The sequence below is a fragment of the Diceros bicornis genome, chromosome 17 (genome assembly GCF_020826845.1).
Source record: "Diceros bicornis minor isolate mBicDic1 chromosome 17, mDicBic1.mat.cur, whole genome shotgun sequence".
NCBI lineage: Eukaryota > Metazoa > Chordata > Mammalia > Perissodactyla > Rhinocerotidae > Diceros > Diceros bicornis.
This window is the reverse complement of record NC_080756.1, coordinates 19,075,306-19,087,850: the sequence shown is the minus strand read 5'-3', so window position 1 is coordinate 19,087,850 and position 12,545 is coordinate 19,075,306. Positions and strand designations below refer to the sequence as shown.

At 39.5% G+C, this 12,545-nt stretch overlaps 1 protein-coding gene across 1 annotated transcript in view; it reads left to right on the top strand.

Moving 5' to 3' along the window:
* The first annotated feature begins 1,455 nt into the window (after positions 1–1,455).
* The window catches only part of TMPRSS12 (transmembrane serine protease 12), a 29,801-nt gene continuing 18,711 nt past the window's right edge, over positions 1,456–12,545 (top strand). The window contains exons 1-2 of the mRNA XM_058559246.1: positions 1,456–1,660; positions 2,562–2,757. Coding sequence (XP_058415229.1) covers positions 1,456–1,660; positions 2,562–2,757 — 401 coding nt within the window. The remainder of the gene's footprint in view (positions 1,661–2,561; positions 2,758–12,545) is intronic.

Here is a 12,545-nt window from a genome sequence, read left to right as displayed (position 1 = left end):
AAAGGTGGAGGAAGGGCAAATTCTCCCTCTTTCTTCTTGAGTTGGGATATCCATCTCTCCTGCCCTCCCTCATCAGAGCTCCTGGTTCTCAGGCCTTTGGATTGGGACTGAATTATACCTGTGGTTTTACTAGTTCTCCCAGCTTACAGATGGCATATTATGGGACTTCTCAGCCTCCATATTTGCATGAGCCAATTCCCATAATAAATCTCCTCTTATATATCTCTATATATCCTATTGATTCTGTTTCTTTGCAGAAACATGCATGGATACATATCCATGCCTTTGCTTATGCTGTACCTTTAGCCTAGCCTGTCTTCACTACATCTCCTTCCTCTTCTTGATGTTCCCCCTCAGTCTAGGCCTAGCTCATATCCCTCTCCTGCAGGGAGTCTTCCAGATTGCCACAGCCCACACCAATCCCTTGTGTCTGAATCTGTATTAGGCTTGGGTGTCATGGTTCATTTCTTTGTTTCCCAAGTGACTTACTCTTGATTTTCTCTGCTAGCCAAGTTATAAAGTTCTCTGGGTCAGAGGGTCAGGTCCTAACATACCCCCCATGATGTGATACTTATTTTGGTGTACAGTACATAGTGTGAGGTTAATACCTACTTGTTCAATGGCTCGATTAACTGGAGCCACTTATCTGCGCCCTCTTCCCAGTGTTTGGAATATCAAGGGGTATCTCAGGGGTTCTGATAGGGACAAGGAATAATGCACCTCTCAGGCCAGGACTGAGGTGCGCGTGTGTGTATTTGTAGGGAGAGGTGGTGGAATTACTTTGTCAGGCTTTGTCCTCAACTTTGCAGGTCCTTAAATTTGACTTTATCAGCTCACCCTGAGGTGATCAGTTGAAGGCAAACCACTACAATACAATTAATAATGAGATTAATCTGCATCACAGATATTGAGTTCCCCCAATGGCTATATTGTCTCAAATCCCAACCTCTGCACTTGCTTTGCCTTCTGTTTTACCTCTCTCTTCTCCAGCCTACCTGCCTAGGTTTAGATGCCCTTGCTTCTGGAAGCCTTCCTGGCCCTACAAGTCTGAGTTAGTAGCCTCCAGTGGTTCCGGCACCTCCCCTCCTACCACAACAGTCCTACTGGCCTGTACAAGCGTGTGGATCTGGCCCAGGTAAGTATCGCCAATTAAGGGAACCCCAGATCCCGGCTAAGGGCAAGACTCTTCACGTACATCTGCTCAAGAAGTGGATGCCAACTGGAATACAGCTCGGAGGCATGACACGTCCGGGCCACTCCGCCAGCCGCACAGGCTTCTCGCCCCCTCACGCACCTGGCCTACTTCGCCCGCTTGGCACTCCCGGCTTGCCTCACGCGCCTCCCTGCCTCTCCCGCCTCTCGCACCTCACACACCTCGTCACCCCGGCCGCGCGCCCACAGGCCTAGGGTGGGCGGGAAATGCCTGCCGCCATCTTGCCCACCGGGACTTCCAAGATGGGGCTGGGCCTCCTGAGCGCCGTTCTGTTGTTTGTGGGGAGCTCTCTCGTATACTCAGAACACGACTTGCTCCCCGAAAAGAGTAGGCGCGGCCCCTCGCACGAACAGGCCAGTGGCCCAGGGTGGCCTGAGGCCAGGCGTGGGAGGCTCTGGCGGCAGAAGGTGCGCCACGACCCGGAAGAGGAAGGATCGGAGGCAAAGGGCAGTATCTGTTTATTCCTCTCTTTGGACGCTCTCCGTTGCCTTGTTCCCGCTTCCGTGGTGTTTGAATTTGGGTCCCTCCTTTTCTGTTGTTCAACTGCCTTTGAGAATTTACAGACCTAAGCAGTCCAATTATAATGATGACTGTAGTAATAGCAATAGAAACAGTGCCATGCACTTGTGTAGGGTGGCTGTATATACTCCTCAAAACATTCTGGGGTTTGTCATTCCCATTTACAGATTAGTAATTCATTGGAATTCAGAGTTGAAAGGGCCATTAGGTGACCTTTCCATGCTACAGTTGAGAAAAATTAATCTAACAAGTTAAATGGCAAGTATTTTAGAATTTGTAGCTCTTGATCCACCAGTCCTAGGCTCTTGAATCACCATTTCACTCAGAGAGGAAAGTGATATCTGTCTAGAGAAACTAATCTCATTTTCATACTTTTGGGCAACCGAGTTTTAAAATTAATGAAGTGCATTCATTTAATGGCTTTCTTTTTGTAAGTAATCAATTAAGGCATGATTGTCTTAGCTCTCCTTTAAGATTTTTTTCAAAATATGGGCATGCCTTTGGTATCCAGCTTGCTTTATCAGTTTTTGTTTTGTTTTGTTTTTTACTGAGGAAGATTCGCTCTGAGCTAATATCTGTCCTAATCTTCCTCTATTTTGTATGTGAGTCACTGCCACAGCATGCTTGCCAAGAGTGGTGTAGGTCTACACAGGAACCGAACCCCGGGCTGCCAAAGAGAGCCATTGAACTTAACCACTAGGCCACGGGCCTGGCCCTGCTTTATCAGTTTTTTAATAGAGATTTAAAAGATTATATTAATGTGTTAAGATTAGGAAGTAATACATATTATTAGATGTTCAGTCCAATAATATATCATTTTTATTTCTAGATTGTGGAACAGCGCCGCTTGCCAATGTGTTGAAAGGATCTCGTATTATAGGGGGCACAGAAGCTCAAATTGGCGCGTGGCCGTGGGTAGTTAGCCTGCAGATTCAATCTGGCAAATTTCCTGCTCATATATGTGGGGGAAGCTTAGTGAAAGATAGGTGGGTCCTCACAGCTGCCCACTGCACTAAGCAGTCTAGGTATGTATTCAGAACACATCTCCTATTTTATTCTCTTAGGGGATATATATGTATGTGTGTATATATATATATATGTGTATGTATATGTATATGTGTGTATATATATATGTATATGTATATATATATTTAATTGAGGTAACATTGGTTTATAACATAAATTTCAGGTGTACATCATTATATTTCAATTTATGTGTAGATTACATCATGTTCACCACCAAAAGATGAATTACCACACACATGTGTGAATCAACCCTTTCGTCCTCGTCCCTCCCCCCTTCCCTTCTGGTAACCACCAATCCAATCTGTTGTTTGTTTTTGTTTTTATCTTCTATGTATGAGTGAGATCATACAGTATTTGACTTTCTCCCTCTGACTTATTTCACTCAGCATAATACCCTCCAGGTCCATCCATGTTGTCGCAAATGGCGAGATTGCATCTTTTTTATGGCTGAGTAGTATTCCATTGTGTATATATACCACATCTTCTTTATCCGTTCATCCCTTGATGGGCACCTAGGTTGCTTCCAAGTCTTGGCTGTTGTGAATAATGCTGCAGTGAACATAGGGGTACATATATCTTTACGCATTCATGTTTTCATGTTCTTTGGATAAATACTTAGCAGTGGAATAGCTGGATTGTATGGTAGTTCTATTCTTAATTTTTTGAGGAATCTCAATACTGTTTTCCATAGTGGCTGCACCAGTTTGCACTCCCACCAGCAGTGTATGAGAGTTCCCTTTTCACCGCATCCTCTCCAACACTTGTTATTTCTTGTCTTATAATTATAGTCATTCTGACTGGTGTAAGGTGATATGTCATTGTAGTTTTGATTTGCATTTCTCTTAGGGGATATTTTGAAGTGGTAGAGGACCGTTTGACTTCAGCCATGTTCAGTTAAGCCGTATGTCTACAAGTTGCCATAATGCCTTAGATGTAGTACACTGAATTTTTGTTGAAATGAATCCTTTAAAGATTTTATTTATTTTATTTTTTCCCCCCAAAGCCCCAGTGGATAGTTGTATGTCGTAGCTGCACATCCTTCTAGTTGCTGTATGTGGGACTCGGCCTCAGGATGAACGGAGAAGTGGTGCCTCGATGCGCACCCGGGATCCGAACCCGGGCCACCAGCATCGCAGCGCGCGCACTTAACCACCAAGCCACAGGGCCGGCCCTGAAATGAATCCTTTAAATCAGAGGTCAGCACACATTTTCTGTCCAGATAGTAAATATTTTAGGCTTTGCAGGCCATATGGTCTGTGTCTCAGCTACTCAGCTCTGCCACTGTAGAACCAAAGTGACCATAGACAATACATAATTGAATGAGTGTGCTGTGATCCAATAAAACTTTATTTATGAAAACTGAAATTTGAACAAAATGCTACTTTGTTATTTTATATTTTTTCCAACCATTTAAAAGTGTGCAAAATATTCTGTGTTCGTGGGCTGTATAAAAACAGGAGACAGGCCAGATTTGGCTTGTGAGTTGGAGTTTGTCAAACTTTCCTTTAAATAATGAAGCTTTTCTTTTAGCTTTTAAGATTTATTATATTGTAACCATCTGTTTGTCTTTCTCACCATTAGATCATGAGTTCTTTGAAGACATGGACTACATGTTTTATTTGGTATTCCTGGTACTGATATAGGATTTGGCCTACCTATAGGAGACATAATACATTTTTATTGAGTCTATGGCTGTTTTGGAGAAACAGGATTTCCCAGAGTTAGAATACAAATTTATGACCCTCCTAACCGTTTAATATGAAGCTCTAAGATAAGTCCTTTGGGAAATGAAACGATGGTGCCTGTCATATAGTCTCCCTTTAGTCTTTAAATTTTAAGAAAACAGCTGTCTTGGAGAAGAATGAAACGTCCTTAAGAGGAACTAACAACAACTTTAAAATTCAATTGAGGGCAGCTGGCCTGATGGGGTAAATAAGGTTTTAATCTGTATCATCTTATATTTTTAAAACATGTGTTTCAGTTGCATAAATTGACCTTTTGAAAAATACAGATTAGAAAAATGGGAAGACACTAACGGGTACAGAAAGAGATGTAGAAAAAAGTTTCAGAATTAGGAATCAGTTCCGTTCCTTCAGGTGTAGGTGTTTTACAACTGTTTTCTAACATGCTGTCTTTAAAAACTGTTTTTCAACAGCTTTCAAACCTTAAATCAAGGGAGGAAAGGCCTGCGTGGTATGGTTTGAAGATTCTTGGAAAAGCTCTTCTCGCCTGCTAGGTCCTGGCATTGTGCCTTTACTGGTCTGTTCCTTTGACACAGTGGGGAGAACAATCAGTCTGGAGTGGGAAGACCTGTATCCTAGTCCTCCCCTGACACTTTGGGGTGCAGTGGCTTTAAGTAAGGTTCCAAAACCTACTAGATTTATGACCTTGGTCAAATAATAGAGCTATATATTGTCATAGAATCTTAGAGTTCAAAGAGGCATTTTTAAAGGTCTGGTTCAATCCTCTGTCTTGTGTATGAATCCTTCTTACAATATTGAAGTAAAAGGTTCTCTAGTCTGAAATAATTATTGCTTCAATGTATTGAGCCAGGCATTTTTTCATACATAATTTCCACTAATCTTCACAACCACTCTTTGCTGTAGGGAGACCCTGAGACTTAAGCATTCTTAAGTACCTTGTTCATGGCTCCATGGCTGGAAAGCAACAAAATCAGGGATCAAATCCAGGTGTGTCAGAATGAAAATGCACACACATAACCATAACTATATCATATGGCTCTCTACTTGAAACACTTCTTGTGATGATGAACTGCTGTCTTGGAAAGAATCTTATTTCAGTTTTGGACAGCTTTAATTCTTAGAAAACTTTTGCTTATGTTGAACTAAGTGTCTTGGTTTTCATTCTGCCTTCTGAAGCTGTATATATTAAACCTAATTCCTCTTCCAAGCATTTGAAGATAATGTTCATATTCCACTTAACAGTTCTCAAGACTAAATCTTATTGATATTTTTACCGCTTTACTCAACAAACATTTATTGAATGTATGTTATATACTGGGGACTCAGGTGCTGAGGAAGTAGACATTACTGAGGCATAGTCTCTACAGTTTCCTCCTGTCTCAGAGCACTAACTCTGCCACGTTCTGTTCCTCCTCCCTCTCATTTCTGAAACCCTGCACCATCAATTTTCCCTTATTCCTTCTTATAACAACCATTTATCAAAGACCTGCTGGAATAAGGTACTGTCTAGGGATGTGACATATAGTTCTGTATTTAAAAAGCCCTCCCAGTAACCCTTTGAGATAGCTATTATTATCTCCATTTTACACTTGAGGAAGGCAGAGATCAGAGAGATTTGGTAACTTGCCCAAGATCACATTGCTGTTAAGTGGCACCCCGTTGATTTAAACTCATAGATCTCAAACCTATGCTGTTTCATTATACCTCATTGTCTCTTTAGTATTTTTCATTCTCTTCCTCTTGTTTCTTCCCTACAGCTTTCGAACACGTTTAGGTCACCTCATCATTATTTAAAAAAAGGAAAAAAAAGAAGAAAAAAAAACAAACCCCTACCTGTTTCTGTTCTTCCCAACACTGTTAGACTCCTTGAAAGAGAGACTCCCTTTTGCTTCATCTGCATTGACTCATAAAATCCCAAATGCATTCTGATTTCTGTGGCCAAAATGTGCTATGAAAGATCCACCTCCATGCAAAATCCAGTGACCTCTTCTTGGTCCCCATCCTATTTGATCTCTATGACATTTGGCAAAGTTGACCACTGCCCTCCTTGAAACGCTCTTCTTGCTTTCTAAGACACCACTCTCTTTTTTTTCTTTTCTTCTCTTTGTTGATGAGTTTTTGTCATCATTTAAATGGCAATATTTTCTAGAGTTCCACCTCGTACCCTCTTCTTTATCATCTGTACTCTTTCCTACAGATGTCTCATCTACTTCTGTTTCAGCAACACTATGTGCTGGCAACTCCCAAGTCTCTCCAACTAAGTCATATTTCCAGCTCCCTGCTATACATTTATATTGGAGCTACATTCTCAAGTCCAAAAATAGAATTTTTAAAATCTTTCCTCTCATCTTACCCCTTCTCTGTTCTCTCAGATAACAACATCACTAACAGCTCCACTACCCAGAGAGTTAGTTGACTCTCTCTGTGCAGTATCTCTTCAATTTGTTTCTTCTGTCCCCAAAACTCCCCACTGTTTAGAAGTAGATTCAGAATATCAGTCTCCATATTTCTAGTTCATCATTTACTCTACTTACATTTACCCTACTACTATGATAACTATCCTAATGCGTATGAAGTGGTATCTCATCATGGTTTTGATTAGCATTTCCCTAATACTAGTGATGTTGAGCATCTCTCCATGTGCTTGTTGACTACTTGTATATCTTCTTTGAAGAAATGTCTATTCGAGTCCTTTACTTGTGTTTTTTTTTTAGTTCCCCCCTTTTTTTTTTTTGTGAGGAAGATCAGCCTTGAGCTGACATCAGAACCCAATCCTCCTCTTTTTTTGCCAAGGAAGATTGGCCCTGGGCTAACATCCATGCCCATCTTCCTCTACTTTATATGGGACACCTCCACAGCATGGCTTGACAAGTGGGGCATCGGTGCACACTAGGGATCCGAACCTGCGAACCCTTGGGCCACTGAAGTGGAGCACGCGCACTTAACTGCTGCTTCACTGGGCTGGCCCCTCCTTTGCCTGTTTTTGAATTGGGCTAATTTGGTTTTGTTGTTGACTTGTAGGACTGCTGTATATATTCTGGATATTTGTCCCATATCAGATATATGAATTTGTTTGTTGAGTTGTAAGAGTTCTTTATATATTCTGGATATTACTCTCATATCAATATATGATGTGCAAATATTTTCTCCAATTCTATGGGTTGTCCTTTCATTCTCTTGAGGGTGTCCTTTTTTTTTTTTTTTTGAGGAAGATCAGCCCTGAGCTCACATCCATGCTAATCCTCCTCTTTTTGCTGAGGAAGACCGGCTCTGGGCTAACATCTATTGCCAATCCTCCTCCTTTTTTTCCCCAAAGCCCCAGTGGATAGTTGTATGTCATAGTTGCACATCCTTCTAGTTGCTGTATGTGGGACATGGCCTCAGCATGGCCGGAGAAGTGGTGCATCCGTGTGCGCGCAGGATCCGAACCTGGGCCGCCAGTAGCAGAGCGCGGGCACTTAATCACTAAGCCACGGGGCCGGCCCCGAGCGTGTCCTTTGATGCACAAAAGTTTTTAATTTTGATGAAGTCCAATTCATCTATTTTTTCTTTTTTCAAAAGCCTGTGCTTTTGGTGTCATATCCAAGAAATCATTGCCAAATCCAATATCAGTAAGCGTTTCTCTGTTTTCTTCTAAGAGTTTTATAGTTTTACTCTTGTATTTAGGTTTTTGATCTGTTTTGGGTTAATTTTTGCATATGGTTTAAGGTAAGGGTCAACTTCATTTTTTGGAGGCAGATATCCAATTTTCCCAGCACCATTTGTTGGAAAGCCTGCCCTTTCACTGTTGAATTGTCTTGGCACTCTTGTTGAAAATCAATTGACCACATGTGCAAGGGTGTATTTCTGGGCTCTCTATTATTTCCCATTGGCGTATATATCTCTCCTTATGCCAGTACCACACTGTTTTGATTACTGTAGCTTTGCAGTAAGTGAAGCTTTGAAATCAGGAAGTGTGAGTCTTCCAACTTCATTCTTCTTTTTCAAGATTGTTTTGGCTATTTGGGTTACCTTGATGTTCCATGTGAATTTTAGGATGGATTTTTCTATTTCTGCAAAAAACATCCTTGGGATTTTTATAGGGATTGCACTGAATCTATAGATTGCTTTGGGGATTATTGTCATCTTAACAATATTAAGTCTTCCAATCCATGAACATGGGCTGTCTTTCCATTTATTTGTGTGTTCATTAATTTCTTCCAGCAATGTTTTGTAGTTTTCAATGTAAACAACCTGGTTTCTAATCTTACGGTCTGAATGTAAGTTGAAGTAAGTAAGTAGTATAAATTGAAGTAAGTAATATATATTGATTCAGCCATTCCATGTCTTTTGATTGGAGAATTTAATCCATTTACATTTAAAGTAATTATGGATAGGTAAGGACTTACTGTTGCCATTTTATTCATTGTTTTTTGGCTGTTTTATAGAGCCATCATTCCTTGTTTCTTATCCTGCTGTCTTTTATCATGTTTTGATGTCCTTTGGTGTCAGTATCCTTTGACTTCACTATCATGTTCTTTTGTGTAATTGCTACAAGTTTTTCCCTTGAGGTTACCATGAGGCTTACACAAAATGTCTAAAAAGAGAACACCCTATTTTAAGCTAAGGACAACTTAACTTCAATAGAATTCCTAAACTTTACACTTTTACTTCTCCCTTTCACATTTTACGTTATTGCTGTTATAATTTACATATTTTTTGGGTGTGTGAGGAAGATCAACCCTGAGCTAACATCCAATGCCAGTCCTCCTCTTTCTGCTGAGGAAGATTGGCCCTGGGTTAACATCTGTGCCCATCTTCCTCTGCTTTATATGGGATGCTGCCACAGCATGGCTTGATAAGCTGTATGTCAGTGTGTGCCCGGGATCCGAACCTGCCAACCCCGGGCCGCCAAAGTGGAGCACGTGCACTTAACTGCTGTGCCACCAGGCCAGCCCCATATATTTTTTATATTGTGTAACTAATAACAGATTATTGTAGTTATGGTTATTTTTACTATGTTAATTTTTTTTAAATTTTAAACTAGAGTCATAAGTGAATTATGTACCACCATTACCAAATTATAGAATCTAACTTTGACTGTGTATTTACTATCACCAGTGAGTTATACACTACCTTTGTATATATTTATGCTGTTAATTAGCATCCTTTTACTTCTACTCAAAGAACTCCCTTTAGCATTTCTTGTAAGGGAGGTCTAGCGGTAATCAACTCTCTCAGTTTTTGTTTGTTCAGGAAAGTCTTTATCCAATAATATGCTGCCAACAAGAAACTCACCTTAGCCTTAAAGACACACATAGACTAAGAATGAAAGAATGGAAAAAGACATTTCAAGCAAATGGTAACCAAAAAAAAAAAAAAAAAAAAAGCAGCATAGCTATACTTATATTTATCAAAATAGACTTTAAACTAAAAATGGTAAAAAAGACCAAGAAGGTCATCATATAGTGATAAAGGGGTCAATCCATCAAGAAGATATAACAATTGTAAATATTTATGTGGCCATCAGAACACCAAAATATATAAAGCAAAACTAACAGGGCTAAAAGTAGAAATAAAGAGCAATACAGTAATAGTTGGGGACTTTAATACCCCACTGTCAACAATGGGTAGACCATCCAGACAGGGAATCAGTGAGGAAACAGTGGATTTGAATGTTATAGACCAAATAGACCTAACAGACATATAGAGAACATTTTGTCCAACAACAGCAGAATACACATTCTTCTCAAGAGCACATGGAACATTTTCTAGGATAGACCATATGTTAGGCCTCAAGACAAGTCTTAGCAAATATAAGAAGATTGAAAGCATACGAGGTATCTTCTCTGACCACAATTGCATGAAGCTAGAAATAATAACAAGAGGAAAACTGGGACATTCATGAATACACAAGTTAACAGTCTCCTGAACAACCAACTGGAAATTAAAGGAGAAATAAAAGTTTCTTGAGACAAATGAAAATGGAAACACAACATACTAGGACTTACAGGATGCAGCAAAAGCAGTTGTAAGAGGGAAGTTCATAGCAATAAATGCCTACATTAACAAGCAAGAAAGATCTCAAATAAACCACCTAACCCTGTACTTTAAGGAACTAGAAAAAGAAGAACAAACTGAGCCTAAAGTTAGCAGAAGGAAAGAAGTAATAAAGATTAGAGCAGAAATAAATGAAATAAAGAACAGAAAAACAGTAGAAAACATTAGCCAAACTAAAGAGTTAGTTCTTTCCAAAGATAAAATTGACAAATCCTTAGGTAACCAAGGAAAAAGAGAAAAAAGAAGAGAGGATGCGAATCAACAAAATTATAAAGGAAAAAGGCATTACAACTGATACCATAGAAATACGAAGGATCATAAGAGGCTACTATGAACAACTATAGACCAACAAACTGGACAACTTATAAGTAATGGAAAAATTCTTAGAAACATACAACCTACCAAGACTGAATCAGGATGAAATAGAAAATCTGAACAGACCAATTACTAGTAAGGAGATTGAATCAGTATTCAAAAATCTCTCAATGAAGAAAAAGCCCAGGACCAGGCTTCACTGATGAATTTTGCCAAACACTTAAAGAAGAATTAACACCAATCCTTCTCAAACTCTTCCAAAAAAACGAAGGGGAAGAAACCTCCCAAACTCATTTTATGAGGCCCAGCATTACCCTGATACCAAAGCCAGATAAGGAAACTACTAGAAAAGAAAATTACAAGCCTATATTCCTCATGAATATAGATGCAAAAATTCTCAATGAAATACTAGCAAACCAAATTCAGCAGCACATTAAAAGGATCATTCACTGTGATCAAGTGAGATTTAACCCCAGGATGCAAGGATGGTTCAACATCATACAAACCAATCAATGTGATACATCACATTAATAGAATGAAAGAAAAGAATCATATGATCATCTCAACAGACACAGAAAAAGCATTTGACAAAATTAAACACCCAGTCATGATAAAAACACTTAACGAATTAGGCATAGAAGGAACATAGCTCAACATAATAAAGGCCATATATGACAAGCCCACAGCTAACATTATTCTCAATGGTGAAATGTTGAAAGCTTTCTCTGTCAAATCAGGAACAAGACAAGGGTGCCCACTCTCACCATTCCTATTCAACGTAGTACTGGGAGTCCTAGCCAGAGCAATCAGGCAAGAAAAAGAAATTAAAAGGATCAGAATTGGAAAGAAAAAAGTAAAATTTTTTCTATTTGAAGACGGTATGATTTATTTTAGAGGTATGCATTTTTATTCTCATTTTTCCAAAAAGGAAACAAAGGCTTAGGTATATTACATAACTTATCAAACATCACTCAACTAGACAACAGTAGAGCTAATATTTGAATTCAATTCTGTTTGACTCCATGATGAATCCTCTTTCCATTTTATTGCATAGGTTCAAATCTATCTTTCTAGGAAAGGGATGAAAACCACATAATTGGACTTGAAAATTCCCATGCTATTATTACAAGTGATTTGGTCACATTTCAGTTTAGACTTGTTGAAGTTTTTCATGAAAGAGTTGCCTTAGTTATTTAAATGATGAGACCACATTGTCATGCTCGTCTTCACATAGTACACTCAAGGAATCGCTGAATCTGAATGTTGAGTGCAAAATCTTTTAAAAGCTTTAAAATCTGTCCCACAGGCATCCTGTTGTCTCAGCCTAATCTCGTCAAGGAACCATGTTTATAGAAATCAAGTGTATAAGCATTAAGTGGCATTCCTCTTCCTTGGTTATCTCATATCTGTGACCATAGCACAGGAACCTGAGTACCATTGATACCAATTGTCCAGAGAATTGATAGGCTTTGGGTGCATCTCAGAGAGAGGTGAGACCCCCTCAGGCTGGGACCACCTCCCCAGGGACCATGACAGTGGTGGCAGCCATTATTGTGACCTAGTGCAGGTGTGCTGACACAGACACTGGCAGATGCCATTGGAGTTCTTCCCCTGGCCTCTGAAGATGACCTGATTTTATATATAGAAAATCCTAAAGACTCAACAAAAAACTGTTAGAACTAATCAATAAATTCAGTAAATTTTCAGGACACAAAATTAACATACAAAAA